Source organism: Tarenaya hassleriana, unplaced genomic scaffold (genome assembly GCF_000463585.1).
Source record: "Tarenaya hassleriana unplaced genomic scaffold, ASM46358v1 Cleome47, whole genome shotgun sequence".
NCBI classification, from domain to species: Eukaryota; Viridiplantae; Streptophyta; class Magnoliopsida; order Brassicales; family Cleomaceae; genus Tarenaya; species Tarenaya hassleriana.
This window is the reverse complement of record NW_010967396.1, coordinates 743,506-762,819: the sequence shown is the minus strand read 5'-3', so window position 1 is coordinate 762,819 and position 19,314 is coordinate 743,506. Positions and strand designations below refer to the sequence as shown.

The window sequence follows — 19,314 nt, the reverse complement described above, 5'->3', positions numbered from 1 at the left end:
GAGCGTCATAATTAAGCAATGTTGACCGAAAAAAAAAAAACACAATTTGTACCGAAAATAAAATAAATATATTATTTATCTCACGTCTATCTAAAACAATTTCTATAAGCTAAAAGATCAAAAGATGAATATAGGTTTATTTTAAAATTTTGGATAAAAACATCCAAAAAAGCCTGTTAAACCATATGCTATGTACAGTCCTTTCTAGATTATATTATAAGAGAACGTATCGAAATAAAGAAGATATTTTGCAATAAATAATTTATTACAGATATATATATTTTTTCATAAATAATAGAGATCGATACATTTATTTTGTCATAAAAGTTTAATTTTCACTCTTCCATACAATATACATTTTTATTGCATATTTATAGCAATATTAAAGTGTATTTTGATTTTTTAACTCTGTAAAACCCTGATCAATTTATTAAAAGTGATTTAATCTGTATCTCCATGATCACCCATTTCTCCAATTGAACCTGTAATGTAATGTTTTTATTATCTACTATCTCATTTCTCCATTAATTTTTATGATTAATTTATTTTGGACCTTTCATACTCTTATTGTTTCTATAAATAGAAATATCTTGTTTCCATTTTTATAGCACAAAAATCCCAAATACCAAATAAAAACTTTTTTAAAAAACATATCTTTTTTATTTATGTGTAATTCAAGTTAATCTTTGAGTTTGATAAGATAGGTAGTTTGAATTATGATTGTTTCTATAAGGTACGTCTATTCTATCCTATAAGATTATATTGCATTCAATCGGCAAAATATCCAAAATATTCTCCTTATGCTAAAACTACTTCTACACCTACTCTTCTCTATTTGTGACCTGAATAATTGTATAGTCACATGATGATCACATTGGTCACAACGTTAGATTTTTGATGATTTTACCAAATGATTAGTGTGATATGTAAGGTGTGACCATGGTGGTTTGATGTAGTCACCATAAATTTAACGTTATGACCAATGTGACCATCATGTGACCATACATGAATTCTGGTCACAAGGTCACAACTGGAGAAGGGTATGTGCAGAAGTAGTTTTAGCAAAAAGAATGTATTTTGGATAATGCCCCCAATCAATCATACGTATCGAGTGTGAAATAGTTTTTTAGAAACGATTTGTCATGGATTGAGATTTAATTTTTGTTTTAATTTTGGTTTTAAAAGTTGATATAGTGATATTATTTTAATAACTTTCTGTGTTATTATCGGAGTTACACGTTATTGGTGTCTATTTATAGAAATCAAAATTATCTTTCTAATGTTATATAGAATGCATGATTTGGTTATGTATATTAAAAATTCTTGAATTAAAAATTTTGATATAAAATCGGAGAATTAATCGTATACAAAAATATGAGAGACATAAAATAAAACTGCCGTCATAAAATAAAATGTTCTTTCATCATTTGAGTTTCACCTTTTAATTAGGAAGAAAAACATTTTTTCTTCATTGTATAATTTCCATGTTATAGTTTCTTACTTTATATCATAAACGCGTTTTAATATTTTATCTTCAACAAGCATTTTTTCTTCATTGTATAATTTCCATGTTCTTTCATCATTTGAGTTTCTTACATTTAATTTCAAACCATATTAAGCTTAGTTGATTACCGAATCATTTCATGATATATATATATATAAACTTATAATATATGAGAACAGAATCACATTATGGTGAGAAATGCATGGGAAAAATGAAAGAAAAAAAAAACAGACGGAATCAGAATAAATGTGTCTACTCGACTTTCGGTTCGTGGAGATAGAACCATAGAAAAGAATAGGATGCAAACATATCACGTAGCTCCCATAAGCAAAATTTAAATAAACGATCAAACGCTATAAATAGAGGCATGAGCAAGGAAGCTATAACCATTCAAAACAAATCACAAATATAAATTTTACGATCAAAACAAAAAATGCTCGATCACTTTGGAGGGCATGGCCAAATGGGCCGTCGAGGAAGGTATGCTTATGAGCGTGAAGAGTGTGAGAGTGAGCATGATGAGGGATATCATGTGGTTCATCATGAATCACAAGGAGGCTATGTCAATGGCCATGGCAACCATGGCATGATGGGCAACCACCATCGTCTTCCACATCATTCGGCTCATCGTCAAGAGTATTACTCTTCCGAGGAAGAGGAGGAGGAAGAGATCATTGAGAGCCATCAGTCCCACATGATGCTTCAACAACAGTTTGGTCATCCGCCTCCTCCTTTGCATTTCATGCCTCCTCCTCCCATGCCTCCGCCTAGAAACCACGTACGTATTTCCATCTTTCCCTTCCTTTTCACGTGCATGAACTTTCATATTCATGTGTGTGTGTATATATATATGTGTATGTGTGTATGTGTGTATCATGAATCTTTGATTTTGCTAAAATGAACAACCATGTGTGTGTATATATATATATATAGATTAGTGAATGTTATTTCTCTAAAACGATGATTTACAGAAGATGAATGATGGATCTTACGGTCGCCGGAAAGAATCATACCAAGAGGTGAAGCACCAAACCATGCACATGGCTCCTCATCATATTCCGCCACATCACCAAAACACCGGGCACGGTCGTGACCATGCCGGGGTGAGGCCATTGGCCATGGCTGCCGGTGGCTACCCCGCCGGCCACGTCAAGCCAGGGTACTGGGGCGACAAGGCACTTTGACTAAAAACCCTAGTTATTAAAAGATGATATATATATGGTATTGATGCATACTCATCACGATATTTAAGAAATAAGTTGTGATCGTATAAAAAATGTTCACGTACTAAGATGCATCCTATATCCAAAGAGTCATGTATTGTGTCATGTGTGTGGAGTGCTTGTTGCTAATTAAATAATTGATATTAAATCATTGTTACACTATCACGTTTTTTCTTTATGTGGAGGACTCATTATTTTTTTCCACGATTTTTAAAATGATTATATTTATTAATATGAATCTGAGAATCCATTAATTAATGTGAATAGCCGTTGATATTTGTTTATTAAATTGAAGAAAAATAACATTCATATACCATCATTTAATTATGAGCCATGACCAAAAAAAAAAAAAAAAAAAAACTTAGGACGTATGGCTTTACTAGACGACCTCTAATGAGATATCTATTAATACATTTGATACGAAATATTTTAACTTTCGCGTTTGCGTTTGCGTTCGCGTTCGCGTTACAAAAGTGTTGGACAAAGTACTCGATACAAATGCGAAAGTAGAATCTTTCCCAAGTAAGCGTATGAGTTGAGGACAAGATATTACTAGTTTTTGGCTTTTACTAGTTTTCTTAGGGGTTGAATGAGAGTAGTTTTTATTTTGGGGTTTCAGCTTTAGTTTTTGGTTTTTGGTTTTTAATTTTTGATTTTTGGCTTTTGTAGTTTTTAAAGTTTTTAAAAAACTTGATTGGTAAAAATAATATTTTACCTTTTGGTTTTAGATTTTATATTTAAAAATTAGCAAAAAGGGTTTTCATTGTTCAAATACATATATATATATTATTTATAATGCTTCAATATATATATATATATATTCAACATTAATATGTATATTTACATATATATATACATATATATTTAATATATATATATATATTATATTTATAATGTTTCAATATATATATATATATAGTCAACATTAATATGTATATCTACATGTATATATATGTATATGTATGTATATATATAACTATAGATATAAGATGACTACAATATATATTTTGAATAATAGATTTTGAATTACATACCTCAAATTTTGTTTTTTTATAAATTTTTTTCAAATATTAATTATAGTAAAAATGGTAAGAATATGTCTTTAGTATAACACGAAATTATTTTTAAAATGATGAGCATTTTTGTCTTTAGAATAATTTATATAAATATATTTTAATAAAAAAAATCTACTAATAAATTTATAAAATCTACAAAATATTAGTTTTTGGCTTTTACGTTGTTTTTCTAAAAAAAGTGGCTTAGCGGGTTTTTAGGAAAAATAAAGTAAAAAAACTTGACTCGAAATTTTTTGGTTTTTTACTCTCTAAAAACTGGAAAAACTACTACCAATCAAGGCCTATATTTTCAATTTAGAAAATCGACTATGATTTTAACGTATGTAATCACAAACTGAAAAACGTAATACCATTTTTACTAAGTAAATATGATTACACGAATATACTTTCGAAATACAGCGAACCTTCAACAATTTCGTTTTTATCCTATATATCATAATTATCATACTAAAAAAATTATTATTTTAAATAAAACAAAATATTATATATAATTTTGTGAAAAAGTTATCCGTAAAAATAATGAAAATTCTCTCGTCATAACATTTTCCATTTTTAATATATGTATTTATTCAATTAATTAAATAATTAATTACAATTCATGAAAAATTCCAAAAAAATACCTTAACTTTTTATTTTTTCTAAAAAAGCAATAAATTTTGTTTTTTTTTAAATAAAACCCGAACTCATCTTTTGAGATGGAAAAAAAAATTAACTTCATAAAATTTGTCATTTTAAAACTGAACTGCTGATATAATAATTTATGACTTTGACTTAACCGTACACATATATCATCATCTACATCATCATTTAATGATGATGTGGATAATGATATATATGATTTGGCCAATTATAAATTGATACGTATGATATCGGGATATCACATCATCAGTTGAATTTAAAAAAGACATTATTTTGGGATTTGCCCTTAATTAAATAACAATCTCATATATTTACTAGATTAGTACAAGGGTTATCATCAGGTGGAACCCTATCCATACCATTGATCATGTTCCATGTTAGAGAGAGAGAGAGAAAGAGAGAGAGGTCCTTGTTCGAGGTTCGGGCCAAGCCAATTGCTAAGACTGTAACACACACATATATATATATGTATATATATATATATATATCTGTCTCTCAGCATGAAACCTTTTCAAATACTATACAATCTGCTAACAAAACAATTGCATCATGATCAAGAACCTATATAGATTTAGTTGTCCCGGTTATTAATTAAATATAACATATATATTAATTTATCCAAGATTGGTGACTCAATTGGTAAAAAACGAGACAAAATCCCTTTTCAACCCCCATTTGTAGAGATGTATTTATACGAGTTTCTCCAATTCGTTGAGAAATGTAGTTGCGTCGAAAGCTCGATGAATTTTCGGATTATAAAAAAAAACATATATATAACATTTGTTACGAAATTTTTGTACCGTTTCATCTTCGGGATTATAACCATTATAACCATTATATTTAAATCAATTTGCCTAGTCTTCTAATGGACAAGTGGAGAATCGATGAATAAGCATTCGCCAAATTGTGTATACGCTTTGTGACCAAACAACAAAAGCTTCGAGAATCCGAATACCCGAAATTACAACGCTATCGATCATAATCGACGCATCAAATTCGATCACGTTAATGTCAAAGAATAATCGACAGTCACCACCACCCCCTCAATCTTTAACGAATAATATTTATATACCGTATAGCATTCATATAGTCGGTCCACACTATTGAAATATCGTCCAACGTTGTAGATACAGGCTTCGGCACTGTTAAGGGTTTTGTCTTCTGTTTGACTGTTCCACTCTCTTCTTCCTTCTTGTCGAAGCAGCCAAGAGAAGGCAAATGGCACAAGTTTAAGCATATATTATACACACGTGCGTCAAAAATAAGATAATGCCGGTCCAATAACATTGGCCAAACTCCGAATACTATGCGTTAGAATCGGATTCCCTCTAATCTCCAAAGGGATTATACCTCAAACATTGTCCTATATAATAAGATATACCTCCATAGTTTCAAATTCAAATCAAACAGAACCCAAGAAAAAAGAAAGAGCAAAGGGAAGAAAAATGTTACTAGAAACCTCGCCAAAGCACAACAAACATCACCGAGGTGCGGTGAAAGAGTTCCGAGTGTGTTACGTGTCCGAAGAACCGGCTCGGGTGTTCGAGTATACCGACTTTGGTGGCTTGCTGAGCTCGACAAACCGCGAGGGCAGCTCGTTCCGTGATCCGGAGAACACGATGACGAGGGGGAGAGTTCATCATCATGATCATGTCGGAAAGGCGAAGGCAAAGGCCGTGGAGGAAGACGTGGACGAGGAGGCCGAGGAGTTCATCAAATTCGAGCATAGGAAGTTCAACAGATGGACGACAAAGGGCTAGTTTGCTGAATTGATTAGCCTCAAAATCTCTTCAAGGGAATCAAAATGGTATAAATTATATATATATATATATATTTGTATAATTACTTATAGTGATATTTAAGGAACGTCTTTCTAGTTATTTTGATTGTGGAATAAAATGGCGTGTATATTCATACATATGTTTACTTTTAACGTTGTGTAATAAGACTATAATAAATTGGTTCTCTCTTATTATTGCTATAGATGTGAATCCAAAAAGCAATTTTTCAATCTCAGATGCTTTTATTATCATCCTTTTTTTTCTTACAATAATTGTAATATTTCAAAAAACATGATATACTTACTCACAAGAATCATCATACACCCAGCTTGTTAAAAAAATAATAAAAAACCATAAATTTATTTAAAAATTGAATTTTTTTTATCACAATCAAATAGAATCCAAACCAAATATAAACCAATCGAACCAAATTCAATATAAAAAATAAAAATGTCAATTTAAGTTCGAAATCCGATCCGAACCCACCTGAAAATATAGGGTTTCAGACCTAAAAAATTATGCTTTCAAGCCGAGTTTAATTCGTGTTTCGGATCAATCGGAAATAATCCAATATTTTTTCTAAAAATTAATTAAAAAAATTATAAAAGAATTGAACAGACCGTCTAGACCCGATCCAAACCGGACCGATTGACACCCATCCAACCGAACTCAATATAAACAGATAACGTTATAATTTTTTTTTTATAAAAAAACTGGAATAATCAAACTTGAATATAACCGAAGCGAAATATGTATAAACTCACGCCCAGTAAGTACAAGACAACATCTCTGGTCTTCCTTTCTTTCCGAAAAAAAAAAGTAAGGAAAAAAACACGTGAAAGCATGAACAGATACTAGGGAATGGATCTGCAGAGAGGACACGTGGCATGTTTGCTGCCAAACCACTTGTCCAGACAAGCTCTGTGGAAGAAGTGCTTGCAAGCAACCAATTCACTGACTTCTTCCTCCTCCTCGAACCCACAAAGACAGACACAACACTCCGCTGCTCCTCTGTCTTCTTCTCTGGTTCCGCCATTGATGCCGTGATCTCTCCTGCTACTGCTACACTCGCCTCTTTCGTCTCCCCTGTTCTCGAACAGAGACTTGAACTGGGTTGTCAAGATTCTCCTCCTCCTCGCCGAGTCCTCATCTGGGTCCTCCTCCATTTCCCTCGAGTCCTCGTTCTCAGATTCCGACACGTGGAGAACAGATCTCACCATGTTCTTCAGAAGAGACACTGAAACAACCGTGTTCATCACTAGAAGCGGCAGAACGCCCTCCGACGCTGTCGGGAAATGTGAAAGCCCCATCCTTTTTACAGTGTTCTTGTGATAAGCTTTTTCTGTTGTCGATCGATGAATGATGATTCAGAACCAGGGTAAGGCTTTTCGGTGATATATACAGAGGGGGTGTTCATACCGACCACTCAATTGTTAACCATGGTTCTGATATTTTAATCAATGGTGGGGTTTAGCGGTCAAAACGCGTCGTGTGAGGTCCTCTTTCAGATCACCCATGATCGTGACAGAGATTTTGATTGTAGTTTCAGAAATCTGTTTGCTCGTGTCTGTTTCCGATGATCTGCATACGGACACGTGTTCTGAGAAGCCATTGGAGGACCAACCAAGTGGTGCTTACTGGTTCTCCCGCTGACTCACCAACCCCATAAACTGACACATATACACGGTCAACGTGCCACGTCATCCAGACAGTACATGCTGACTCAGCAGACATGTCATCACCGCCCCTCCTCTCTCTCTCTGTAGATTAGACTTTCACTTCAGTTACCTATTTCTGATCCTGCAGGATGAAATCAGACTAATAATCGAAGATACAACAGTAAATTGGATTTTGATATTTTCATGCCATTCAATGGAAAATCTTCATAACCCTCTTATTTCAATGGAAGATGTTCATGTTCAGAGCCAAGGGATGGGTAAGAACTACATAAAACATATACAGACGGATCTATATGTAGATGTAAAGACACTAAAAAGAACTGAATCTCTTGCCCGAATCCGAAACAGTCAGCAGCGTCTAAGGTTTGTGATGTGATTGTCGGAAACTCCTATTGAGCAGTGGAATTGGCTTCCGGAGCTTTGAGGTAATCCTTTTCAGCATTCGCCATTCTATTCTGAAACATCGTCCATTCTCTTTTGCACCTTTCCCTAACCTGCAAACCCCGGAAACCGAAAACGATAACGGCATTGTGCATTTGAAGTGTGTATTCTGATCGAGATGAAGAGTTAAAGGTCGGTCTTTTCTTTCTTACCCCTTGCCATGGCGCTTTCCCGTCTCGTCCCTCTCCCTAACCACGACGAAGAAAATGAACGATGAATTTCCAAACTTCGGCTGATAATCTCAAGAGGGTAATGATTGATGGAAGATAGCGTAAAGGGTTTTTCGGGGTTTTCTCGGGTTTACCTGGTTGCCAAGGGAAGGAACGGTTTGATGAACGATCCATTGAGAATCTACTACTCCTATCTTCTCATGCGCAGGCTGCTGTTGTATCGAAAATCCGCAGTCCCGTTATCGAAAACCGAGTTAAAACCGAGAAAAACGATCAAGAATGCATCTATATGTACCAACCTCTACACATCTTCTGAGTGCAAAATCAAGGCCCCATCCATGAACCAAGTCATTCTGTTTTCCGACAATGTGAGATGAAGGTAAGAATTGAGGGGAAAGACAGTGGATACATCGTATAAAAGTGTCAGAATCTTCTGATGAAAGGGAAGAAGTAGCTGACAGAAATGAGAAGATGGGTTTACCTGAATCATATGCCACACGCATCGCCATGCATCTCTCGAAAACACTGGAGCCATGATCTCGACAAATCTAAGAAAGTGTCGAAAGAAGCAGGATAGATATCAGTTAGTTATACGTAACATAACGAGGATATAGAAAAACATGAATTCACATACGCGGCACATGGAGGAAGATGCGGATCCGAGCACCATCCGGGTTTCTCCTCAGTTATCCTGAACACGATTCAAGGCGGAAAATTTTGTAAAAAGATTATCGACCCGTTTCACAACAAGATCCGGTCCAAATCTCGGGAAAATTTTGTTCATCATACTTGTGCATTTCAAGATCTCCTCTTCTCTTTGTCATCTGCCATGTTAGCCCCTTGTTTGGCTCCAAGCCAGGCTGGGAAATCTCTAAACCATGCTTCTTCACCGTTTTTATGTATCTGTTGCAATGACAAAGAACAGGCCCATCACACAGATCAAAATGGGAAAAAGAAAAATGGATATATATATATATATATATATATATAAGAGGCCACGGGTTCGAGTTCTGAAAGCAGCTTCTTTCAAAATATACAAAAAAGGAGTCTTTGTTCGACAACTTACTCTTCGGCGTTAAAATGCTCGACTCCAAGATCTTCGTCCCAGACGAATATATAATCATACGCTGCTATGATATCCGGGTGCAAAAACCTCTTTGCGTACCACCTTTAACAAAAATCCCCAGAAAATCATCATAAGGATCATCAAAAGGCCATCCGAAATTCCGTACCACGAAAGATATATAGACAGAGAGAAAATATGTATATACCATTTCGTTTGCTTCCTAACGCTAATGTGAATTGCTCGTTTTGACCACTCGAATTCGTCCCACTCCGTCGTCCGTCCATCGTAATGGAACAGTACAATCGTGAAGTTATCCGAAAACTGTAAGAAAGCACGATGAATAGTAAGCATTAAGGTCAACAAGAAGGAGAAGCAAGAGAGAGAGAGAGAGAGAGAGAGAGGGTGTAAGCCTAAACCTTCTTAATGCACGCATCGATATTGTTCCTCTGATCATACCCGACAGTAAACGTCACGAGATACCTCGGCTTACTCGTCAAATCCTGAGGAAGAAGACGAGAAAATAAAGTTTACGTTTTTGTTTGAGATGCCGAAAAAAAACTAAAAAAAATGAGGCGGAAGCATCATGAATCTGAGACGAAACCTCATGAGGCAATCCCCATAATCTGCGCAAGTAGAAATCTGATTCAGCAGCAACAATGCCCGGAGGCAGCCTTTCAGCTCCTCGAGGATTCGAAGGAACCCATATCTGCGCGCACGCGCACACACATATATATATACCACAAAAGAGAGAATTATTTGATCAATTAGGAACATTTAATCATCCATTTATGCATTATACTTGTCGTTCAGGAACACTAAAAGAACCTCGGAACGTGTCTTAATGTTACCGAAACCTTGGACTCCAGACTTTCGTTCTTGAAAATGCATCCAAGTACCGAAAATATTGACGAAATTTTAGAATTTCCAAGTCTATGATAAAGGTTTCGAAGCATGCCTGTGATTTATCGACGGAATCTGAAGCCGACGATCTGCTGTCATTACCCTTCGACGAGGACCATGCTTTATGATCGGCTGGAGTAGCGATAGACGAACCTTTTTCCTCTATATACGAAAGATCGGCCGAACGAAGAAAGCTTGTGGGGACACTCACCTAGAAAATGTGAAAGAAAGGATTCATCACACGGAGGAGATGAAGAATAAAGACGAATCTCGTAACGAACCTTAGTGATGGATAACGTCGGGAAAGATATTCCGACGAAAAACCCGAAAGCTATTCCGAAAAACGCCGTTGCGACAAGCTTCATCCCGTCTTTTGACCTCCTACTGATCGAACTGAAACAACATAAAACAGTGTCGGTGACCGATCTTCAAACTATAAACATCGGCCTCAAAATCAAAGAAACGAGCCGAGATCTTGACCTGCGCGAAAAGATTCCCATCTCAACACTATCCTTCACCGGATTCTTGTAAGCGGATACTTCAAGAATCAAGAACCGGTGACCCTGGAGAACCCAAGAACCTGTCGGTATGAGAAATCAACAATGATCTGTTAAACGAATCATTACCAAGTGATCTCTTTCCAGTATGGTAAGGAAATTACAGAACAGACTTGAGGGGGTTGTCTCTTAAATCAAAGACTTAATCTTCAAATTCTCTTGTCAAAAAGTGAGTCAGTGTCTTAAACCCTACAAAAAGAATACAAAACGCCGCAACTTGAACGATGATACAATAGACCATGTGCTCGGTTTTTGACCAATACCCTCGTTTCCGTTCAATTCCCAGAACCCGAAAATCAGAGTCTTCTAACAAGACAAAACCCCCCAAAAACAAAAAGTAAACCCTTGTTGCTTAGGTTGCAAGGAGAGAAACTAAATGACAGAAGACACATAAACCCGCCATTAAACCAGCTGAATTTCCGCTTCTCAACCTTTATTAAACCAACGCTAACCTCACATGGCAAACTCTTAAACTTGTAAAACGCCATACTTAGGCTGAAGCAGAAGAAAACGGAGAATGTACCAAAAAAAACGCAGGCAGAGGATGAACAATTCGAGCTGTTGCTTGGAATTCTAACCTAACCCAGACTTTCTCGGGAACCAAACAACATCATAACAGTAATTCTCCCACGAAAAACATCGCATTGGGATCGAAAACGAACCTGGATTAATCACGCGTAGCAATCGCAGCCAGATCCCAGCGAACAAGTAAAGCACGAGAAAATCGCTTTCCTCCCCACACAGGCAAAAAAAAAAAAAAAAATCCCCCCCTCTAAAAACCCGTGATCGGTTCTTGCGAGAAAAGCCCAGAACAGAGAAAACGTGAAACGGGTTTCTCCATGAAAGAAAACCCACGAGCACGAAATCGCGACTTCGATCAAATTCGAAGCAGCGTGGTTTTCGGGTTGGAGGAAGATTCCGAGAATTTCTTTGCGTACTATAGAATCTGAAAGGCGCTGGCTAAGATTTTCCCTTTTTTTTTCCAACTGGGCAATAAATTCGGTTCCCGAATTCTCAGATTTTCTCGGACATCGATTGATTAGGCGAACGAAGAATTTGAAAGCCGAAGGGAGAGTTACTGTTGTTCATACGGCAGAAAAGTATGCAAAATACTAAAAGCTCAGGAGAACCGACACGTTTCCGTACGATCCATTTTTTATACGTTTTTTTTTCTGTGACATTTTAATCTTATGGAAATTGTATTAATGCAGTTATGTTGATATGTTTTAAGAGCCCGTAATAGGTATAATCATTGTATAAAATATAATTAATTATTGAAATTTATATGGTAATGGTAAATAATTTTGCCGAGATTGTTTATGTATATCTAAATCGAAATTACTATAATTAGGTAACTAACCTTAAGCTCGCATGAAATAGATTCCGTACCCAAAACGGCGCTTGTTACCTAAACTTAGGACGTTTTTGGTTGACCCTAAAATTTTTAATTTTTATTTAAACAATTAAGTTTAATATATATATATATAATTTCAAAGCATTTTGTCTAAAGTTTCACTTTTTTTTTTTATTTGTTCGATGTTATAGATATCATTATACAATATAGTTTGATTAAAGATACAAATGAGAATATTAATATTTTATATAAAAATTATTTGGTAATTTTGGTAAATTTAAAATTGAATAGAAGAAATACATATTGTATGTAAATAATTGTTTGTAAATTTATCTAAATAATGAAATTACGGATTTCAGCAAATTACCACAAACGTTATAATTCCCGATCCCTTTAAATCCATAACAACCTAAGAAAGTGATCTTATTCCCTAATCTTTAAGGTTTATCTTATCTTTATATATATACAAAAAATGGTAAATTATTAATTAATGTGTTGACATAACGTATAAAAGAGGTTACGATTTTGTACATGACTTGATTAAACAGAAAATCAAGTCAACTAGTAATAATTAATTTTAATAAAAAAAATTAATTTAATTTTGGCTTAATTATCATTAATGAGGAGGTTAGGATAGATTTGCCACATTGCTAGGAAGTGGAGAAATGCCAACCCTAACGCCTTTTTAATGTTATTTTTACATTACTATCAAGTATCAACTCATGAAATTACGTTATTCTTAGCTATTAATTAATATATATTTTTATTTCTATTTTTTGCTTATATCACAATTAAAATTATTGAATTTAATTTTTTTATTAGTACTTATTTAATAAGTATTCTATAACTCTTACGTAAAATGCCAATACACACACAAATATAATAGTTCCAAATGGTACGGCGAATGCAAATTAGTGATAGAATAATTAAAAAAAATGGGACTGTAAAATTGCGTTAAAATATAAAATAAAAATGCAATATATATATATACATTGAATTTACACATTGGAGGCCAATATTAATATATATATATATATATATATATTATGTTTTGTCTTTATATATATAATTTTAACAATAATTTTACAAGTGATTTTCTATTACAGGCTCTAATATTTACATTACAGTCTAAGTTTGCTCAGTTATATACAAAGGCATAAACTTTCACGTTCTATATCACACAACATACAGACACTGAGCCAGGAACATAAAAATATTACCAAACTCAAACCTCGTACTTTAAAAGACATAACCAAATCATAAAAAAAAGTTTTTTTTCTCTTCTCATGCTTCACTTGCCTGAGAGAATGATGTGGAGGGAGGAAGCCAGAGCTCGACGCGAGTGCCGCCGGCCCCGAGGGCGGCGTCGGACCGACGAGGCGATATGACACGGATGACGCATCCATAGCTCTCCAGGATCTCTCGGGCCACCGTCAATCCCGCTACGAAGTTCCACGTCATGTTGTCTTCCACCATGTTTTCCGACGACAGCTCTGACCCGAACGGCGTCAGGGAATGCATCTGCGTCTGCGTTTTGATTCAACAGATTTCGTCAGACACATTCTTGTCCTCGACTGAATGTAATAAATACCCGAAAATCGAATATCCGCGGGTACCCTACCTTGTACCCGAATTTTTGTTTTCGGGTTTAGGTATCACGAGTACCCGAACATTTTGTCAGATATCCAAAACCCTCGTCTACCATCCAAAACTTTCGGATATATATCCCAATACCTCGGACTTTTCGGATACCCAACCCGTTTTCCCGAGGTATTGTAGGTAGGAGAGGCAAGTGCATATTACCTCCCTCCAATCCTACACTACAACAGCTTTAATGGGGTATGATGTAGTGTTCTTACCATGTAATGCATGTCCGGACCATCGTCATCAATGACAACCAAGCTACCACCGGCTGGTGCCCTCGTCGACACGATCTGAACTTTCCCGCCGACCTGGGTCCGTAACAGAGCGCCCTCGATCAAGTTGCTAAGAGCCTGCCTCAATGCAGGTTCCTCCACGGCTACTTGCAGCGGATCTGAGTGTTCGCTCAGCTCCATTACCCTCTGCTGCTTTAGGGCAAGCGGTCTGACAACCTCGACCATATCCGCAAGCACGTCGGAAATGTCGCACGGTCTTCCTGACATAAACGTACGACCTTAAGCCCCGGAGAAAAATCGGGTAAGAACTGGACATTAACGGCCTAGACGCTATACCTTATCCTGTGTGCTTGTAAGGGGGCCAGTGCAAGAGGTGGCATGGGCATTTCTGAATCATCTGATCCAGATCCCAGGGAAAGACGGGCAGATTTCTCGACGGGATTTTCCTCGTTTTTGAAGGTATTGGATAGCTCCGACCTCTTCGGTTCACGGGCTTTGTTCATCTTCCTCAATGCTTCGTCGTTGTAGCGGACGATATTGGTCTGAAAAGTTCAAATCTTTCAGGCATATTCCTTAGATGAAGCATCGAAAATGGAAACAATAAGGGCAAGTATATAAGGAACCTTTGTCAAGTAAACTGCGTCTTGGAGTTCTTGAAGTGTGTCTTTTATTTGATCTCCTTGAGCTATTATGTCTTCGACGATATCATGCGCAATCTACCGAGGTTATAAAACTTTGTCACTCCCGGGGAGAAACCGAGAAAGCGGAAATGTAAGGAAAAGGAAACGATTTCGGTGAGGGTTAAAGTTTAAAGACCTCACTTCTCTCCGTGTGAATCGAAAGCAGTTTACTCAAAGTCCGAATGGTGGAAAGCGGGCGTCGGATCTGCGGGAAAGGCAAGGAAAATAATCAAACATCGTTTCATTCACCGACCGAACAAGGCGGCAAAAACACCCGAACCCGAAAAAGCGAGAATCTACTGACCTGTTCTACTAGCTTACTCATCCTGACATTGTTTTGCCAGGACGACTGCTGGAGTAGAATGGATTTCTGCAAACACCCAAATCAAGAAAACAACACAGAAACTTATAAGATGCATAGAACAAGAACAAGAAAACAGGATAGAACAAGAACAAGAAAAGTTTGTCAGAAAGAGACAAGGGACCTGATCCATCACATAAGCCATGGCCAGAGTTCGAGAGATGTTAATGGCATATGATCTCTTCTCAGACTGAAACTGAAATTCAGGTGATTCGGAATCCGAGCTAGGAGGCAAAGCATAAGCTTCCTCAGGAGAAGGAAAACGCTTTAAACCATTGTTCCCTTCCTCTTCCCCTTCTGGTAACTCGGCAACCAAGAATCCGACAACAAAAGGGTGTTTCACCATTGGAAAAACTACAGCTCTGTGCTTGTTCACGACTTCTACCTACCAAATTCCATGTCCAGGATTCACTTACAGTAAGTAAAGTACTCGGCTTTAGCGTTTTGCTACCGGACAGAACATGAAAGTCACGTACTTGTTGGCTGGAAAGAGCGGCTTCGGCGGCTCGCAGACCGGCCGGGATGCCGAAGTTTCCGACCAAGACCACGACATCACCGGCATTCATGCCGGGATAACACGTGACACGACGCAGCTCTAACCGATCCATGACGTACCCACCTGCAGGTCTCACATAAACCTAAGGAACAACGAAGGAACAGAGAGATTAGCCTATCGAACGATTCGTTTTCCTGGAATCCCTAAATTTTCTCGGAAAAGGCGCGGAAGACAAGAGATTACCGAGAGAACGACATTTGGGTCGACGATTCTGCGGAAGAGATCCAACTGTTCCAAGCAGAGACGCTGGAAATCGGGACTGGGCATGACAAGTTTCGTCTTATGGTGGTCCTTCTCAATCATCTGAACGAACTCCACGGGAGTCTTCGAAGCTCCACGAATCGCGGAGGCGACCGCCGCGGCGGATGTCACCATGGTCTCTCCTCCACCTCCGCCACCCCCGCCGCCGGGCTCTGAGTCTCCACCGGAGAGAGTATGGGTCACGTAACGGAGTCCGCCTGTGGAGACGGTGGAGATAGAAGCCGAAGACGGCGAGGGCGAAGACGAGGCATTGAGGAGCTTAAGAGATGGGTTTGAAGACCTGGGGTTTGGATTGAAATGGCAGAACACTAAATTAGGGTTCGACGAGAGATGGGTCTGAGAAGAGATCGCAGAGAGGAGCATCTGTACGGACACTCTTCCCAAGAGTTACTCCGTGGCTGAAACTCCGCGAAGAAGAAGATGACGATTTTGATTTCCGCAAGAAGACGACTCTTCAACCACCAAAGTCGTATCGTGTGGTATGTCCCTCAAAACGGCGCCGTATTTTTCCCGGCAAAGAAACTTACAACGGCTCCAAAATTCTTTTTTTTATATATATATATATAAAAAGAAAAATACGAAATCTGACTATCGTAACTCTAACGTTCGAGGAGGGAAAAAAACAAACCTTTGAGAAAAATAAATTTATAAATTTATTAAAGATAAAAACTTTTGACACCAAATATGAAAATATGTGTTCTTGGCATCAAAACAAATGGTTGTTTGGAACTAGAAACACTAATTATAAAGCATCAAGCGTGTAGGCAGCTGCATTAAATTTTATATTCAAATTTGAAATCTTTTCTGGTTTGGATATTGTTCTATTTATGTTTTTTTTTTCTATTTTATAACTTTTTTTTAATAGAAAGTTATGAACTTTGTTTTTTGACTGAGCAAAACCCTAAAGGCGCCTCTTTCATCAAACCAAACCATTGACCTTTTCCGCCTTCACACATTTGTAGCCGTTGCTGTGTCTCTTACGTTTGCTGTAAAATAAGAAAGAGAAAGCTCACGGAAGGGGGAGAAAAAAAAACCCATGGCGAATGTTTCCTCAGCCATGGAAAACAGACGGAACAGGGAGACGACTTCGACTTTTTCTGCGTTTTCGGTTCAAGGGATGTCGTCTTTGAAGAGGAAGAGACCGCCCCAGATAGAGATTCCGCATGTTCTTCAAGAGATTCAGCCTGATAAACTCAAATCCAGAGACTTTGCTCACCAGAACGACACCGTTTGCTTCAGCGGGAACGGATTTGGTGTCGTCTCCAACAAGGGCAAGAAGAAATTCATGGAGGACACTCATAGAGTGGCTCCTTGTCTGCCAGGAAGCACAAAAAAGGTTTTTTTTTTCTTTATTATCACCGCTTTCTTAGGGTTTCTGGCCAGAATCTAGAGATTTTGAGTGATGGGTTTGGGAGGATGGTTCTGATTTTTGTGGGCATTGACTGTAGAGCTTCTTTGGTGTTTATGACGGCCATGGCGGTCGGAAAGCTGCAGAATTTGTTGCTGAGAATTTGCACGGCAATGTTCTTGAGACGATGAAGAATTGCGACACCAAGGAGGAGAAGGAAGAAGCCATTAAAGCTGCTTATTTGAAGACTGACCAGGATTTCTTAAATGGGGTAATTCTAAATTTGGATCTTCACTAGTGAATATTGTGTCTAAATCTATGAGTTATGAGAGAATGAACAACTAACCAAAAGGAAGAATTTTTCTTAGTAATCATCATCTTTGTTTGCTTTAGAGATCAGAATATCAGGAAACACTTTCCTGCAGTGATGAACTTGTAGAAAGTAATCACATTTCTGCAACTAATGTGACCCATGAGACAGTTTTAAGATCACATTTTATCAATCTACTTGAGAAAATTTGAAGTTCATAACTGTTGCTGGAAACAATGAAATGGATGGATGCAGGGTGCAGTGAGTGGTGCCTGTTGTGTCACAGCCTTAATACAAGGTCGGGAGATCATCGTCTCGAATTTAGGAGATTGCAGAGCTGTTTTGTCCCGAGGAGGAGTGGCAGAGGCTCTCACGACGGATCATAGAGCGGAAAGGGACGATGAACGTAAACGAATCGAGAATCAGGTAAAGGAAAGGACCGAAAGAAATTCGTTTATCAGCTAATTATTCATTGGGGGAAGGGTTACGAGATTTGAGTAGCATTAACGTTTTTGCTTTTTCGGTTACATCTAGGGAGGTTATGTCGAGTTTCATAGAGGAGCCTGGCGTGTTCATGGCATACTCTCGGTTTCCCGAAGCATTGGAGATGCCCATCTGAAGAACTGGGTTGTAGCTGAACCAGACACAACTGTTCTTGATCTGACACAAGACATGGAGTTTCTTGTCTTGGCTTCTGATGGACTTTGGGAACAGGTTAGTGACCAAGAAGCAGTTGCCACTGTGTTGGAAGTTCTAGCTCGGAGAAAGCAAGGATGGTGCAACGAGGAGATAGCTACCGATACTGATGAGAATTTGATCTGCGGGCTTGTTCAAGTGAGCCCTTCATCAAAGTTGCGAAGGATTTCGCTGGTCAAGCAACGGAAAGAGTCAATCCAATCTCCCGAATTCATGTCTTCCCTAAGTTCTTGGCATGACAACGAGAACGAGCTGCCCTCTGAAATCGGAAGTCCGCCTTCAAAGTCAAGAAAGATCTCGTTGGTCAAACGAGTAAAGATGAAAACCGAGCCTTCCAGACAAGAGAACTCCGGTTTCTGCAAAAGCTCGGCGTCCAATGGCCTCACGACTGCTTGCAAAGAGCTCGTGAGCCTAGCCGCAAGGAGGGGCAGTTTGGATGATATTACCGTTATGATTATAGATCTTAACCACTACAAGTCCAGCTCTTAAGCCCCTTCATAGTGCATTCCATGTTCAACTCTGTAATTCACTACAAAACCATGAATCTTGATTGTTTAACTCTTTATTGTTCTGTCTCTAAGCATCACAGAAAAGCACCAGCTGAAGTGCCAAAGCCAAGAACCCAATTCGGACAGAACCTAATAATTCTCATAACTGGCTCTCTGTCACTCACTGCCTGTGACATGCCATGTTCAGGCCAACGGGTGGATCCGAGAACTTCCCGATTGAGATCTTTTCGAATATGAACTTGTTAGCGGCCTGTGTGTAATGAACGCCGTCCCAAATCACAGCCCTGCTCGGATCCTCGCACGGCTTTCCTATGTAAATCTCTTTC

The 19,314-nt window shown here is 37.7% G+C and overlaps 7 protein-coding genes across 9 annotated transcripts in view; 3 read left to right on the top strand and 4 right to left on the bottom strand.

The window, feature by feature from the left end:
- Positions 1-1,880: 1,880 nt before the first annotated feature.
- On the top strand, positions 1,881-2,892 carry LOC104825560 (histidine-rich glycoprotein). Its single transcript, XM_010557916.2, has 2 exons — positions 1,881-2,282; positions 2,476-2,892. The coding sequence occupies exons 1-2, from the start codon at positions 1,938-1,940 to the stop codon at positions 2,686-2,688; spliced, it is 558 nt and encodes a 185-aa protein (XP_010556218.1). The 5' UTR covers positions 1,881-1,937; the 3' UTR covers positions 2,689-2,892.
- A 2,937-nt stretch (positions 2,893-5,829) lies between these two features.
- Positions 5,830-6,414, top strand: LOC104825559. The gene has a single exon (XM_010557915.1). It carries the CDS (start codon positions 5,888-5,890, stop codon positions 6,200-6,202), a length of 315 nt encoding a protein of 104 aa, XP_010556217.1. The 5' UTR covers positions 5,830-5,887; the 3' UTR covers positions 6,203-6,414.
- Positions 6,415-6,910: 496 nt separating this feature from the next.
- Positions 6,911-7,936, bottom strand: LOC104825557 (probable E3 ubiquitin-protein ligase XERICO). The gene has a single exon (XM_010557910.2). The coding sequence runs from the start codon at positions 7,531-7,533 to the stop codon at positions 7,078-7,080; it is 456 nt and encodes a 151-aa protein (XP_010556212.1). The 5' UTR covers positions 7,534-7,936; the 3' UTR covers positions 6,911-7,077.
- Positions 7,937-8,091: 155 nt separating this feature from the next.
- LOC104825558 lies at positions 8,092-12,162 on the bottom strand. Of its 2 annotated transcripts, none has more exons than XM_010557912.2 (15): positions 11,699-12,162; positions 10,960-11,059; positions 10,761-10,872; positions 10,535-10,690; positions 10,181-10,285; positions 9,996-10,079; positions 9,785-9,900; positions 9,580-9,681; positions 9,303-9,416; positions 9,148-9,204; positions 8,995-9,061; positions 8,813-8,866; positions 8,648-8,725; positions 8,496-8,531; positions 8,092-8,396 (listed from the first exon to the last, which is right to left on the bottom strand). In XM_010557912.2, the coding sequence occupies exons 2-15, from the start codon at positions 10,977-10,979 to the stop codon at positions 8,292-8,294; spliced, it is 1,206 nt and encodes a 401-aa protein (XP_010556214.1). In that variant the 5' UTR covers positions 10,980-11,059; positions 11,699-12,162; the 3' UTR covers positions 8,092-8,291. The 2 variants fall into 2 exon arrangements, with proteins under 2 accessions (XP_010556214.1, XP_010556215.1); XM_010557913.2 differs by lacking the exon at positions 11,699-12,162 and adding an exon at positions 11,150-11,233.
- A 1,292-nt stretch (positions 12,163-13,454) lies between these two features.
- Positions 13,455-16,577, bottom strand: LOC104825556 (chloroplast sensor kinase, chloroplastic). Of its 2 annotated transcripts, XM_010557908.1 has the most exons (9): positions 16,048-16,573; positions 15,785-15,946; positions 15,433-15,693; positions 15,252-15,317; positions 15,084-15,152; positions 14,891-14,983; positions 14,604-14,809; positions 14,250-14,523; positions 13,455-13,917 (listed from the first exon to the last, which is right to left on the bottom strand). In XM_010557908.1, exons 1-9 carry the CDS (start codon positions 16,486-16,488, stop codon positions 13,675-13,677), a joined length of 1,815 nt encoding a protein of 604 aa, XP_010556210.1. In that variant the 5' UTR covers positions 16,489-16,573; the 3' UTR covers positions 13,455-13,674. The 2 variants fall into 2 exon arrangements, with proteins under 2 accessions (XP_010556210.1, XP_010556211.1); XM_010557909.2 differs by lacking the exon at positions 13,455-13,917 and having other exon boundaries at positions 14,281-14,527; positions 16,048-16,577.
- Positions 16,578-17,037: 460 nt separating this feature from the next.
- On the top strand, positions 17,038-19,044 carry LOC104825553 (probable protein phosphatase 2C 14). The gene is made up of 4 exons (XM_010557906.2): positions 17,038-17,461; positions 17,574-17,744; positions 18,039-18,209; positions 18,318-19,044. The coding sequence occupies exons 1-4, from the start codon at positions 17,162-17,164 to the stop codon at positions 18,966-18,968; spliced, it is 1,293 nt and encodes a 430-aa protein (XP_010556208.1). The 5' UTR covers positions 17,038-17,161; the 3' UTR covers positions 18,969-19,044.
- Positions 19,005-19,314, bottom strand: part of LOC104825554 (alpha-L-fucosidase 3) — a 4,661-nt gene continuing 4,351 nt past the window's right edge. The window contains exon 7 of the mRNA XM_010557907.1: positions 19,005-19,314. Within this exon, the coding sequence (XP_010556209.1) occupies positions 19,149-19,314 (166 nt within the window). The 3' untranslated portion in view covers positions 19,005-19,148.

Bases quoted from the DNA above. Each gene is read 5' to 3' on its own strand.
- LOC104825560 (XM_010557916.2), top strand. From the start codon at position 1,938: ATGCTCGATCACTTTGGAGGGCATGGCCAAATGGGCCGTCGAGGAAGG. The intron at 2,283-2,475 runs GTACGTATTTCC...GATGATTTACAG, and splicing joins TGCCTCCGCCTAGAAACCAC to AAGATGAATGATGGATCTTA.
- LOC104825559 (XM_010557915.1), top strand. From the start codon at position 5,888: ATGTTACTAGAAACCTCGCCAAAGCACAACAAACATCACCGAGGTGCG.
- LOC104825557 (XM_010557910.2), bottom strand. From the start codon at position 7,533: ATGGGGCTTTCACATTTCCCGACAGCGTCGGAGGGCGTTCTGCCGCTT.
- LOC104825558 (XM_010557912.2), bottom strand. From the start codon at position 10,979: ATGGGAATCTTTTCGCGCAG. The intron at 8,867-8,994 runs GTAAACCCATCT...GTCGGAAAACAG, and splicing joins GCGTGTGGCATATGATTCAG to AATGACTTGGTTCATGGATG. The intron at 8,532-8,647 runs GTAAACCCGAGA...CGTCGTGGTTAG, and splicing joins TTCCTTCCCTTGGCAACCAG to GGAGAGGGACGAGACGGGAA.
- LOC104825556 (XM_010557908.1), bottom strand. From the start codon at position 16,488: ATGCTCCTCTCTGCGATCTCTTCTCAGACCCATCTCTCGTCGAACCCT. The intron at 15,694-15,784 runs GTACGTGACTTT...GGAATTTGGTAG, and splicing joins CCGCTCTTTCCAGCCAACAA to GTAGAAGTCGTGAACAAGCA. The intron at 14,984-15,083 runs GTCTTTAAACTT...TAACCTCGGTAG, and splicing joins TTCACACGGAGAGAAGTGAG to ATTGCGCATGATATCGTCGA.
- LOC104825553 (XM_010557906.2), top strand. From the start codon at position 17,162: ATGGCGAATGTTTCCTCAGCCATGGAAAACAGACGGAACAGGGAGACG. The intron at 17,745-18,038 runs GTAATTCTAAAT...GGATGGATGCAG, and splicing joins ACCAGGATTTCTTAAATGGG to GGTGCAGTGAGTGGTGCCTG. The intron at 18,210-18,317 runs GTAAAGGAAAGG...GGTTACATCTAG, and splicing joins GTAAACGAATCGAGAATCAG to GGAGGTTATGTCGAGTTTCA.